At 38.4% G+C, this 14,773-nt stretch overlaps 1 protein-coding gene across 4 annotated transcripts in view; it reads right to left on the minus strand.

Moving 5' to 3' along the window:
- CTNNA2 (catenin alpha 2) overlaps nt 1-14,773 on the minus strand; it is a 1,114,437-nt gene that overhangs the window by 750,967 nt on the left and 348,697 nt on the right. For all 4 annotated transcript variants that reach the window (XM_025932078.2, XM_025932082.2, XM_086700738.1 and 1 more), the window contains exons 5-6: nt 9,054-9,173; nt 5,249-5,515 (exon numbers count right to left, since the gene is read on the minus strand). In XM_025932078.2, the coding sequence (XP_025787863.2) occupies nt 5,249-5,515; nt 9,054-9,173 (387 nt within the window). The remainder of the gene's footprint in view (nt 1-5,248; nt 5,516-9,053; nt 9,174-14,773) is intronic.

A 14,773-nucleotide genomic window follows, 5' to 3' on the forward strand; every position in this document is an offset into this window, starting at 1 on the left:
ATAGCAAGGGCAATGTATGTAGCGTTGCTATGTCATGGTGACATTTCACTCAATGTAGTTGAGGTCAGATTGTCCTACTCTTCAAGTAAAAATAAATCTTGCAAATCAGAAATAATACGAAGAAAAAAAAAAGAATATGGTTAATACTATTAAAATTCACCCCCCCCCCATTCTAAATTTAAAGTAGTTGAGAACTAGCAAGTGAAAGCACATAGACTTGGGGGTCCTTAAAGATTCAAACACAGAGTTACAGAGGAGGAGCAGTAAAAGTTGGATGACAAGGCTCAAACAGGGAAGAGCTAGTGGTAGCCAAGACACGGAAACAAGGACTGGAATTGACTTATTTAAGAACTGTTCTTAAAGAACTGTGTAAGGAGAAGAGTGAAGTATGAGAAAAATGGTAAATATAGTAGACTAATGCTTTATTTTCTTCTTAGACTGTAGAAGAGAAATACATTTTTCTATAGGCTGAGAGAATTTCTCCTAGTGGAGAAAGAGAAACTAAATGGCCAAGAAAATAATTACTAATCAAGCAAATACCCAGGGCAGGTGGGGAAAAGTAAGAAAATTCACAAGTAAGAAGGTAATAAAGTTAGAGGAATTTGAGATTGTGTTTACTTACTATCTGATTTAAAACAAACGTTTAAAATGCAAATAGCTACCCATTATAAAGACTGGGTCATGAATGGTGTTAATTTCCATTTTTCTCAAGTGCCTTCATCTACAAAAGAAGCTTCAAAAAACAAGACATAGTATACTCTCTTCTCTTTAAAATAGAAATTCTGTAGGAATAACTTTTAATTTTCCTCTCTCTCACTCTTTCAAGTTTTCTGGCAGTAAAATAGACATTTTAATAAGATTTATTTCTGAGTAGTCATTATATTTTTAAAATTCTTTTTAGTATTCCTTAGTAGTTTCACCCAATAAAATTAACTACCTCAAGCTGCCACATTTTAAACAGAGGCTGATTTTTCCATTGATTAGCAATCATTTTCTCTTTGCTATTTTATCATTAGAAACTCCCTTGACAGTTTCAAGTTGTTAAAATCCTGGGTTTTTTCTTCATTCCTTTGCTTCATAAATCACTACATCAACTCTTCATGTAGGCAGAAAAATAGTGCCAGAAAATAATAGGTCACCATGCATTGAGCCACAATTTTAACTACCTAGATTTAAAAAAAAAAAAAAAAAAATCCTACAACTTAACAAATTAACGTAAAAATACTAATTTTTACCTTGGTTTTAGTCAGCTATCAAACTTTACGTCACTTCTGCATCCTACCGCCCATAAAACTGGGTTTTGCATACTGATGACTAATACAAATCGTGCTTGAAATTGAACATTAAGGCATGCTAGCCATGCTCACAATGGACTTGTGTATTTCTCTAGTTCCTTTCACTTCAGGATCTCAAATACTTTACTTTTTAAAATCTCCTTCACGTTGGCAAGTCAGTAAACCTAGCATCAGGAAGGGATATTGCCAGAAAACTAATTCACAGGAAGTTTGAGTGAGTTTCCCTCCCAATGTGGTATCAATTTGTTTAATATCTGAGAATAGCTTTTAGGATATAAGACAGATGTCTGAATTCAAAAATCAATTTCAAGTCAATATGTCCGCAGGAAAAAAAAAAAAAAAAACCAAGTATTCATTATGCAACTAAAGAACAGAAATGGAGAATTCTGTCACCAAGAGAAGGAGAACATTAATTTTTAGTGATAATTTCAAATATCCTTAAGGACTGTCTAGATTTGCTGGTGTCGAATGGTGGAAAAAATCAACAAATCTACAAATGGCTAATTACCTTATATCTGGTCATATTCTGTAATACTTTATTAGCATTACTATTTTTGACAAAGTACTGAAATTGCACTTACTAAATTTTTAGGGAACCATACCCAATTGAATTACTATCTATAAATCACCAATTTAGACGGTTCTCCCTGATGATTTTTGTCAATCTCTGAGAAATGAAGTTTTAAACATTTGTCAATCTCTGAGAAATAAAGTTTTAAACATTAGATAATGCTTTAGTTATTTATATAGCTTGTGAACCAGTATACATTTATTAATAAAATATTACTTAATATACTTAGCTAATATATAATTGAGTAGTCTGGTATTCTATAAGCATAGAATAAACATAATACACTTATTTTAACTAATAAAATTTACTTAGTATAATAGTTAAAATACAGTGAATTACTTAGTTAATATGTCATGTTCTGTAAGAAACTTACATTTCTGTATTAACCTCCCAAAGCTGTATTTGCACAGCGTATCACTACAGTTAAAAAAACAAAATACTACATGGCAATGAGAAAGAATGAAATATGGCCTTTTGTAGCAATGGGGATGCAACTGGAGAGTGTGATGCTAAGTGAAATAAGTCATACAGAGAAAGACAGATACCGTATGATTTCACTCTTATGTGGATCCTGAGAAACTTAACAGAAGACCATGGGGGAGGGGAAGAAAAAAAGAAAAAAAAAAGAGGTTAGAGAGGGAGGAAGCCAAAACATAAGAAACTCTTAAAAACTGAGAACAAACTGAGGGTTGATAGGGGGTGGGAGGGAGGAGAGGGTGGGTGATAGGTATTGAGGAGGGCATCTGTTGGGATGAGCACTGGGTGTTGTGTGGAAACCAATTTGACAATAAATTTCATATTTAAAAATAAATAAACATTAAAAAATAAAATAAAAAAACAACACACACACACACCAACATTTCAAATGTTTGAGTATTTCCAACATACTTTGCTAATAGATTTTCCCCATACAGGCTTAAGTTTTATTTTATGAGTCCGAAGCCTTTTGTATTGTGAACCTCATTTTTAGTAAAAGCTCCTTTCAGTGAGAAGGTTCTGGATAAAAAGAAAATGGGAAGGTGGAGTCCTCACGCTTGGGCAGAAGGTGGCAGCAGCTGAAGGGTCTGACTGCCCTTCCAGGGAGTTCTCCGCATTCAGTGCTTCTACTCCTATTACTAGGTCCTGGCAGGGTTTACTGTTTACTTTTTGAAATTAACATAGGATTATAAAAATATAGTTTTGTCAAAATCTGACTAATCCACCTACTAATTTTAAAAACTATCATTTCATAAAATAATTTTGTATTGGAGATTGTTTGCAATTTTCTATTCCGTTTAACTTGACTAGGCATTTTTTGGTCTAATGCACACTTAAAATTAATGTAGCATTAGAATGTTTTAATATCGAGTACATCACCCGCTCATTTTCATCTCCTTAAAATGTGGGCTTATTCATTCTTAGTCCAGAAAAAAAACTTCATCATTACTCTGTCAAGTTGCAAAAGAACTCTTAGAATTCTTATTGGGATTGTCTGAACATTGTAAAAATTAAGAATCAATAGTTTTCCTACCCAGGCTTGTGATATCATTGTGATATTATACCCAGAAGTAGAACTTGCCACTCAGTTTTTTTGTTTTGTTTGTTTCTAGTCCTCCATATCTGAATCAGGATTATTTCCAACATTTATAAGGAAATAAGGAATAAAATAAAGCCAACAAACTACTTTTCATTTCTATCAACAGGATCATTTTTTTAAAAAATAGGCTCTGTTTTTCCATGACTCTGTTTTTGCACTTTGCAAATCTGTGGACATATGTTTATTTTAAAACTGATAACCTTACTGAACTCTATTAGCTCCAATGGAGTTGCCTCAAACTTTGTGAATTACATATTAACCCCCAATACCTGTGGTAAATACTTAAATAATATTTTTTTAATGTTTATTTATTTTTGAAAGAGAGAGCGAGCATAAGCACGAGTGGGGAGGGGCAGAGAAAGGGAGACACAGAATCTGAAGCAGTCACCAGGCTCCAAGCTGTCAGCACAGAGTCCAAAGCCAGGCCCAAACCCAGAAACCATTAGATCATGACCTGAGCCGAAGCCGGACACTTAACCAACTGAGCCACCCAGGTCCCCCTAAATTTCCAAATATCTTTAAATAAATATAATCTGTCACTTGCATGAAATCAGTTGAATGTGATATGTGAGTTATTAACTTTCTCTCCCAACACTTAACCAACTGAGCCACCCAGGCAATCCTGTGGTAGTCACTTTAAATTTATTGTATTTAATCTTGACCAAAAAAAAAAAAAAAAGAAAAGAAAAAAAAACATAGGAAACAGTATATGGTCTAAGCTATCTCTATTATATTTTGACTAAATGAAAAACTAAAAGAGGAGACACCCCTGGGAAAACAGCTAGTTCAAGTATCCTAATTATTCCTCCATTAGATCTTCCAGCTTTAGGTCTCTAGCAATCACTGCTTTGTTCCCGATTCTCTTCTCTAGCCAGTCACCTCCTGACAAAAATTCATGTCAACAGATCCAAAAGCAAGCTCATCATCTTTCTCCACAGCTGTTAAGTAACCTATTTTTCTCTTATGAATTTCTTTAATACTGTGTTTTATCACTTGAAAGGTATTTAATACATTTTACTTCTCCCATCTCCTTACAGGGAAATAGAATCCTTGAAAGCAGATACCAACTATTTTAAATCTTGGTAGTTCTCACAACACACTTAGACTCTCACACTGAACACAGAATGAACTCAGATGAATTCCAGCATCCCATAGGTGGGTCCATCTCCTGATCCAGGAGAAGTGAGGGCTCTCATCCTGGGGTACTGATTACATGCATGCCTCCCATTCACTTTGACGCCATCTTCCTACTGCTTCGCTCATTGGGACACACCCCCGGAAACAGCAGGTGCAGAATGTGGGTCATTCATGGGTCCTGCAGAGGCATTACCCAGAGGGGTCTATTCAAGGAAGATGGTGACCCCATGTGGGATCAGTGGGCAACAACGTTTGCCAATGATTTAAAATGAAGACATTGAGGGTAGTTCTTCACCCAGGCACAACATAGAGGCAACCTATACCTACACTGCTTATGACATTTGTCCCCTTAAAAATAAAGATCATCATCCAAGTGATGAATGGTCCCTAAATAACCAGTGGGATAAAAAAAAAAGTTAATGATTTACAGGGCTTCTGCTTGCCTAACCTCAGGTCCTCTTCAACATTGTTGTTAGATCCTTTGAATACAAGAAAACTAGGCTCTGCCACTATGTTGGATTCCCATCAACAGAAATAGGATATAATTTACCTTTTATCCTAAGCCTCTACGAGGGGTAAATTCATGTATGCTACTGTGGCCCTTCATCCCCGAATCATTTTTTTCAATGCAAGTGTATACCCCTCTGTGTGCACCACTGGGACACTTACATCAAACTCATTCAGAGCTGCAGCCAGCTCACCGATGCCTGTGTGGCCTTTGGCTTCATCGGTGGGCGAGGTAGCTTGAGCAGCATTGGAGATGCCAGCAATGGCTTCCTGGACTTGTTTAAACACATAATCTCGGTTGGCTCTGGTGGCAGCAACATCTGGGTGGCGGAGAAATGCTTGGGAGGCTGTGTACAGCATTGTGGCATTCTTCTTTAGAGCCCCTCGGGCGGCTGCCATCTCATCCCGACAGTGAGGGTCCTTCAGCTCCTGTGTGTGCAAAACATGAGACCTGTCACATCCATGAAGTTTGCCATGGAAACCTTTGTTATTGAACTCTGAGTCAGACTCACAGAACTCCACTGAATTTTGTAAACCATCTACCTTCCCTTGTCCTCTCTCTAGCTGCCAGGACTTTGTGTATGGTGTTCTTTCTGCATGAAACACTGGAGTACCCCTCTTCTACCCTACCCTTTCACTCAACATGGCCCATCTTCCTGGAACCTATTCCATCCAGCTCTCTAGGCGAGGTCTCCTATCTGCTCCCACAAGCCCCTATCCCCTCCTATCATCAATACTTATTATACTGTACTGGAGTTACATATTTAAGCATGTATTGTATCTATTGAGAGCAGGAAACCCGATCTTGTTTAGTGGCCCTTGACTTATTAGCAAATGTTTGGCCTATAAAAGGCACTCCAATATGGCTGGGGAAAATGTAAAAACCAAGATACAGACAGGTAGCCTGCATGGATAGGAGTTAGTTAAGCAGCAGAGGAAAACCCAGACTTCAGTCTTCTGATATTGCTTGCCTCTATATTCAATGACAATTACAAACATGGGAAATCAAACTCTTCTGATTTTTTCTTAGTGCATATCTGCCATTTCATTATCAGGTTCGGACTAGGGTTCATTTCATTTTATTTTTTTAAAGCTATCTTTAATGGAAGCTCAATCACTGAGTTTAGGGAATAAAAATAGATCAAAGGTGATGTGCCTTCCTAGTTTTGGCTGTCAAAATAATACTACTGGGGAATCTCTTGATCTTCAGCTTTAAAGAGCATTGTTAAGAAAATGTTCACATCATTTACAGAAATGTTAAATGCAGTGCTGCTCTCTGAGGCCATGTAGGATTGCCAGCTGAGGATCTCAGAGAAATTTTTCCAGTTTCAAAACATCATTGAAGGTTATTTGAATCACTGGGGTTCAGTTTCTATTTGTTTATTCAGTATGTGTTATATGAATGACCTGGCAACAATTTTATCTTTTCTTTTGTGTGTCAAAACGACTCTGAGACAAGCACAATTTATTGGTTATCTAGGATTGTCAAGGCAGATTGACAAGTAATAATTAACTGAACCATCTATCCTCTTTTGCTTATGCACTAATGAATTTAGCCCGCCAACATGATTTCTAGTTTGAGGGCATTTCTTTTTGATCCTAAATATGAACACCAATAGGTAACCAACATATGTGTGTACTTTCTATGCCAGATAATTATCTAGGCATTCAAAGTGAAAGGTTTCTCCCGACTAGCCATGAAGAGCCTTTTAACCTCCAGAACTCTGGTCCAGAAATTGCATATTATATTACTGGGTACGTATACTTAAAAAAGGAAGAGATGGAAGGGGGATTCTCCCCATAAAAACATTTGAGGACACATTCCTTAATTACATTAAAAAACCCTGCAAACAATCTAAATGTTAAATTATGAAGAATTGGTTAAGTAAATGACTGAAGCATTTATTTATTTGATAGACTCTGGATACTATGGTTTTCAATAAATGACATGAATAATATTTACAAGATAAATGAAAAGGCAGAACATAATATGCATACTTGTATGCAAAGTATGATTATAAATATGTTAAAATATGAAGATAAATAACTAAAATGCAATATACCAAAATTGTACCACTTTTTTCTTGGGTGGTAGGGTGTTCTATGGTTTTTTCCTTCTTCCAATTCTACCTGTTTTCTAAATTTTCTTAAAAGAGACTGAACTAGCAGTTAATTAAAAATAAGGTATTGATGAAATAAATGATACTTATGGGTATTCTCATATAAATCTCATACATGTCCATGAATTTTAATACAAATCTATATACACACCAGTACCTGATGTTTCCATCTCCAACCCTCAACTCTCTTCTATTTGACATTTTTACATGGAGAGTTCACAGGCATCTCACAATCCATGTATCTAAATATGAAATATTAATTTCTGTACCCAACTGACCCAGTCTTTCCCATCTCTGTAAATTTACCAACATTCACTCATGTGCTGAAACCAGAACCTTAGAACTGAACTGGTTGCTGTCACTTCCTAACATGTCCAATTTAACATCAGGTCCTCAGAGTTCTATTTTCAAAATAAACTCGGATTCTTTGCAGTTTCCTCCATTTCCACCACTACAAACGAATCAAGACCACCATCTCTCACCTAGACTACTTCAGCCCCCCCCAAATATAGCTGGTCTCTCCTCTTCCATTCCCTTCTGCACAACATATCTAGAATGCTAAAATACGTATTTGAGACATTGATATCAAACTTTGAAATATTCAAATACTACCCACCCACTTACAATAAAATCCAAGACTTCTGCAAGACTCCCAATGTCCTGGCCCCTACCTTTCTTCCCAACTGCCCGCGTGGTTCACTAAGATCAAGATCCAATGGCTTTTTTCTCAGTTGTTTAAATTAGCTAAGTAGCTTTCTTGGTTCTCACATTTGTGTTTCAGAGTAACTTCACTCCTACCCATCTTACATTTTGGACTATCACACAAGAGCTCATTTGAGTTTTGCTGATTACAAAATACTTAAATCATCAAGTAATCTCAAATCACATGCGTGTGTCTCTCACACAAAGAATACTGTAAGCATGTTAGGGGCAGAAACTAGATCTTGGTCCAGTTTGTAATACCAACGTTCCTTCAACCTGGCACAGAAGAACACTCGACAAATGTTTGTTGAATAAAACTTTCTTGTTGGTCACAGACCATCTTAAATCACTAGGAATTGCCCTACGTCTTGAAGAATTTTAGGAACAGTCAAGAGGACGGGTAAAGGATTTTTAACTGACCCTTTCACATTTGGAGATGTGTTTCCTAGGGGAAAAAATTAAAAACAAATTCCTTGAGGATAAAATCCTAATGGTACTTGACAAACAACTAGAATAGACTAAATTGAGTGCTAGCTCTAGATAAAAGGAAGACAGAAGACACTATGTCAGTCACCTTCATCAGAGTAACTCGCACTTAACCTGTGTTATCCCACACCCCCACACATTTATTTTCTTCTCTGCCTTTCCTTGATTTTCTTTGCATAGTCTTCTTGTCTTCCATAAAGGGGTCACTCAACATGCTGCACATTTGGGCTATGCATATGCATGATGGGGTCTACAGGGCTAGGAAACAAAAAGGGTGGTGCTCAGACAGCATCCACTGCACTACATGAAACCACTCTCCCCGCCTTTTTTTTTTTCTCTTTTCTTTTCTTTTTTTTTTTTTTTTTTTTTTTGATTGGGGAGCTTTTCTTACAGTGGGAAAAAGGTTACAGTGGTTCCCACCAGTCACCCAGGAGGCCTGTGACCTACCCTAGGTAGGCAGGGGGCAGAGAGAACCCCAGGGCCCACAATGCTATGAAAACTGGCCCATGTAATAAGCAACCTTTGTTGATCACAGGTTCTGAGGACATTTGTTAATTTGATAACCAGCAGATAAGGCTGATTTGTTGTTTAAGCCTACCAAGATAGGAGGTTACTTAAACACACATTTTCTCCCCCAGCATTTCCTGAATTGTCCCCACCTGTTGTCTTCTTGCTGCTACATAGTTGAGTTTCACCATTTCTTTGCCAAATTCTTTAAAGCGATTTGCAAGGTCTTGTTCATTTGTAGCATTTTTGACAGCTTCCAAGGCCTCTTCCACCTGAGGTAATAAGGAACATTTATCAATGGATAGAATTTGAATATTAAACATGTTAGAAATGGTCATTTGTTAAAAAAAAATATGCCTAGGGATTCACATTTATTTTTTATTTATTTTTTTTTTTTTAATTTTTTTTTTCAACGTTTATTTATTTTTGGGACAGAGAGAGACAGAGCATGAACAGGGGAGGGGCAGAGAGAGAGGGAGACACAGGATCGGAAACAGGCTCCAGGCTCTGAGCCATCAGCCCAGAGCCCGACGCGGGGCTCGAACTCACGGACCGCGAGATCGTGACCTGGCTGAAGTCGGACGCTTAACCGACTGCCCCACCCAGGCACCCCGGGATTCACATTTAAATAAAATAGAAGTACCACTAATAAGTACTTATAATCAGAATATTTCTTCACGACACACAGGATATTTTTTACCCAAAAAGATAATGCCTGAACTCTTGAAGCATTAGAACTATATCAATTGTCGTTTATTGGGTTAAGATTCTGATGAGGAATACAGACTAATAATTTCACATAGACACATACAAGAAAATCGATCGAAGAAAAAAACATGGAATTTGAAAACAAGTTCTAGAAATCTTCAGGAGGAAGTGCTTCACCAACGAAAACTGAAGGAATTCCCTGAAGTGTGAGTGCGCTTGAATCTGCAACCACAGTTCTTGGCAACACTTCTGCAGCCAGAGCTGAACGGCCTGTAACTGTGAACTGAGTTCACACCCTGCCATCCACTGGAAAGAGGAGCTGTACACTCCGTGGAGAAGCAAGTGAATCTGAAGCTTCGTTGCCACTGAAGGTGGTGTCAGCTGGGGTAGAATGCAGGTGAGCAGAATGAGAGCAGGCATGCCTCCCTAATGATGTGCCCTGCTTCCAATTCTTGCCAACTGGATCATGCAACTTTTGCAGAGAGGTCTTAGACTTGAATTAGGAATTTCACTAAGAACTCCTTTACAGATGATTTGAGGATTTGGTGGGTGCCTGGGTGGCTCCGATTTCGGCTCAGGTCATGATCTCACTGTTAGTGGGTTCAAGCCCTGCGTCGGCTCTATGCTGAGAGCTCAGAGCCTGGAGCCTGCTTCAGATTCTGTGTCTCCCTCTCTGCCCCTCCTCCAGTCACATTAGGTCTCTCTCAAAAATAAAATAAAAAACATTAAAAAAAATAAAATAAATGACTTGAGGATTTGGGTGGTACTAAAGTCATTCTCCAGAATGACTTTAATGTTTTTATTTATTTTTGAGAGAGCACACACATGCAGGAGAGTGGAGAGAGGGAGACAGAGGATCTGAAGCAGGCTCTGCACTGACAACAAGAGAGCCTGATGTGGGACTCAAACTCATGAACCAGGAGATCATGACCCAGCAGAAGCTGGCACTTCACCAACTGAGCCACCCAGGTGCCCCCTCCAGAATGACTTTACTACAGTGTGAAGATTTCTACAACTGGTAACATTAAACACCTGTGGTCTCAATTTAAGTTAAAACTAAAATTGAGATATGAAGTAATCCATGACATCATCAGTCAACTTGCTATTTTGTCAGTGGAAATAACCAAGAACAAAATTCTGAGTAAGGCACAAAACAGGTATGTGTTTGCTCAATCAAAAGTTCTTCTATACAAAAAGGGACCCTAGTAGACAGACCTCTGCTAATGCTGTCTTCTAATAGAAGCAACAGAAAAAGAGCAGGCAGCTCAGTCATGTGAAATGAAGAAAATGCAGGGCCTACTGAAGAATTCTGATTAGCTCTTTGTATTTGAAGCAAGCCAAAGGGAACATACAGGGAGTTCATCGTTTGACAATGCGGAAATACAAAGGACCACTAAAACAGCTAGAAAAAGCCAGAGATTAACACAGTTCTGAGCTACGGAGATCTACCTTTGTTTAAGCTTGACACAATCACAAAGATACCTAATTCAATATCCTTATCAAGTTTCACTGAGTGGAGGAAGAGAATCGTGTATATAAACCAGTGATAATGGAAATCATCAACCTTTTTCTCTGTAGACATGCCATTCAATTTACTAAATAGGCTAACCCATTTTTATTAAGAGTTGTAGCAAGCCAGGGAAGTTATTTAGAACGCTGGTAATCTAGACTCCACTTAAAATTAAGTTTCCATTCACATCTCCTATGGAAATTCTGAATCTTTTCTTAACTGTAAAAAAATATAAAATACTTTCACTTCTCAATGTTAGTCTTGTTCAATTCCTATCCAGGCTCTAATAATACTCAAGGAAAAACAGTAACAATCATTGAAAAAAAGGACTGTTGTGTGTCAAGATACTTTTTTAGGGACTCAAATCAAGTTACATTTTATGGTATGGAATAGGCCAGATAAAGCATTTTCATAGTTTAATTAGAATCTTATACCTCAAGCCTTTAAAACAACAAATCAGTGATGTCTCACTTTCTAATAGATTTGTAATTATCTTAACACGGCTATCAACACCATCATGGAGAGGACAGTTCTTGGCAGTTAATTTGTTCCTGCTGCTTATTTGAGCTGTAAATCTTTCCGGAGGACATAAAAACTGGTTCCAGCAAAGAGCAAAATAATTATCTCAGAAGGAGCTAAATCTTGGATTTGTTTTCTAATACATATATAAAACAGGCTTCTTACTGAATATTAATCAGACCAATTGGGAGTATCTGTTTTGTTGCTTTATACCTTACATTTTCTCATTGGCTGTATCTGAAGAATCCAGATGCTGGTTTGAATTTATGTTTCTAATTTAGTGAAGTTCTTTTAAAAAGAAACACCAATGATGGGGTCTCTGTGTAAAGGTAGACTTAGCCATACTTAGAGTTTTAATCTACAAGGATTTCCAAAGGTCAAGTAATGCAAAGTTCTCATGTAGAAACATGGGTTCAGAATCAGTCCAAGGTCTGGAAGAAATGGGACCATAGCAGAGAGTGGTGGGAGCAGACAAACGGTGGGGGGGATGCTGAAGGGACAAGAAGGAAAAGGGGGGAAAAAAAGGGCAGTGACCAGACACTTCTTCTGAGAAGTCAAAATTAATAGAATAACCAAATTGGTCCTGTTTTTGTTTTTGTTTTTTTTTAAACAGAGCCAATGATATTTTCTTTCTGGGTGTCTGGATTAAAGGAAATTACAGGGATATAAGCCAAACACTTTAAAAGGTAGTTCTTATACAGAATACTCAGGACACTTTCTCCAAAAACTTTTTCAGAGCACTTAGATGGCACAATTGGTTAAGCATCCAACTCTTGATATAAGCTCAGGTCATGATCTCACCGTTCATGAGTTCAAGCCCTGCTGACAGCATTGAACCTAACTGGGATTCTGGCTCTCTGCTCCTACCCAATGCTCTCTCTCAAAATAAATAAACAAACAACTTAAAAAAAAAAAAAAAAAAAAAAAGGAAAACCTCCCTAGGCCCCACATTGTTAGATATGAGTCAATATATGTGAGGAAGGCTGTGGGTCAGACCGTTCTGTGTTTGAACCCCAGCTCTGTCACTTGTTTGCATTATGATCCAGGCAAGCCACTTAACCTTTCAGACCCTCAATGTCATTTAATAAAATGAAGGTAATAATGTTTACATATTACACAAAGTTATTGTGAGAATTATAGAAGAAATGAAGGTTTTTGTAAATGAAAAATGAAAAAATGAAGATGGCTAACTAAGCTCAATTAGAAAATAAATATAAGTGGGCTAAATACTGTAATTATGATAAAAACTCTCAGATGGAACTTTTGAGAGACCGACAGAGAATCCCAAGCAGGCTCCACACTGTTACCGCAGAACCCAATGTGGAGTTTGAACTCACAAATCTTGAGATCATGCCCTGAGCCGAAATCAATAGTTAGATGTTTAACCAACTGAACCACCAAGATGCCCCAACAGATGGAACGTTTAAAAACAGACCCCACAAGAGGCTATCAACAAGAGATAATTTAAACAGTAAGATAAAAAAGATGAAGATAAAACCTCTCATGCTAATGAATTTTAATTGTATCTGCAATAAATTCTAAATATATAAAATGCCAATACGAATACAAAAAGAAACAGAGAACTTGAATAGATCAAAGTATATGACAGAAATGGAACAAAGACTTCTCTACTCTTTTCTCAAACTAGGTATTCTGTATATGTAGGAAAGAAAAGAAAGAAATGCAAAATAGCAAACACTTAGAATAACTGGCAAGAATTAGTAGCTCCTTAAACAGAGACACTGACCTGCCACTCAGCGTCTAGCTAAGTATTGGAGTATCTGTTAAGGAAAGTATCTAATGAAGATGTTTTCCCAAATAATTTCCAAGAGGCAAGGCGCTTGGAACATCTGCAGACCAGGCACTCGGGGGAGTGGAAGCCTCACAGTGAAGGCCTGCCAGCGAGGGCTCTAAGCAGAGCAGAGCGCCTGGGGAGGTGTTATAAGGGGGAAGCTTGAGAGACGCGCCTGTCCGGAACTGGGAAGTCTTTTCCAATGAGCTGATAAAGGAAGCCTTTAGAGGCAGCAGCTGTAGCTTCCCTTCTTTTTTTTTTTTTTTTTTTTTTAATTTTTTTTTTTCAACGTTTTTATTTATTTTTGGGACAGAGAGAGACAGAGCATGAACGGGGGAGGGGCAGAGAGAGAGGGAGACACAGAATCGGAAACAGGCTCCAGGCTCCGAGCCATCAGCCCAGAGCCGGACGCGGGGCTCGAACTCACGGACCGCGAGATCGTGACCTGGCTGAAGTCGGACGCTTAACCGACTGCGCCACCCAGGTGCCCCTGTAGCTTCCCTTCTTAAGAATGCCCTCGGAGTCCTGGATATCACAATCAACTGTTCTCCTCCCACAGCAGGCCCGGCTGTGAACACCAAAGTGAGAACTCTTTGCTCAACCAGGTACACCTGTCCTTAATATTGGCAGCTTGGGCAGGGTACAGCTGAAAAGACTCAAAGAGCTAGAAAAGATATTAAAATTTTCTCCCTTGTTAGTGGATTTAGGTATTATTTTCGGAGTTTGTCACTTAAAACTCTTAAAATCTTGGTCTTTTCACGGAGATTGTTCAAAATAGCCCCTACCCCCATTCCTAAAGCAGGCCTACCTTCCACAGACTACAGCTTTGTCAAATTGTTGGCAACCAGCTCTTTAAATTTTTTTTTCAACTTTTTTTTTTTTTTAATTTATTTTTGGGACAGAGAGAGACAGAGCATGAACGGGGGAGGGGCAGAGAGAGAGGGAGACACAGAATCGGAAACAGGCTCCAGGCTCCGAGCCATCAGCCCAGAGCCTGACACCGGGCTCGAACTCACGGACCGCGAGATCGTGACCTGGCTGAAGTCGGCCGCTTAACCGACTGCGCCACCCAGGCGCCCCGGCAACCAGCTCTTTAAATCAGTCTCCCATTTTCCTGATTGGAACTTCATGTATTTACTTCATTATACGAAAAGTAGTCTGTGAATCCATGTAGTCATTCAATACTTATTAAGCAGCTCCTAGGAGTCAGGCAGATATATAGAGATGGGGGTACTGAACTGAGGAGTCGATCCTTCGCCCCCCTGGACTGTGTCACCTGGCTCTCCCATCAAAATTTACCATCCATACCAGGGCCACAAATCAGGGCGTAAGGATCCTCAATC

The sequence above is a fragment of the Puma concolor genome, chromosome A3 (genome assembly GCF_028749965.1).
Source record: "Puma concolor isolate L17-30 chromosome A3, mPumCon1.1.hap2, whole genome shotgun sequence".
In the NCBI taxonomy this organism is placed as follows: domain Eukaryota; kingdom Metazoa; phylum Chordata; class Mammalia; order Carnivora; family Felidae; genus Puma; species Puma concolor.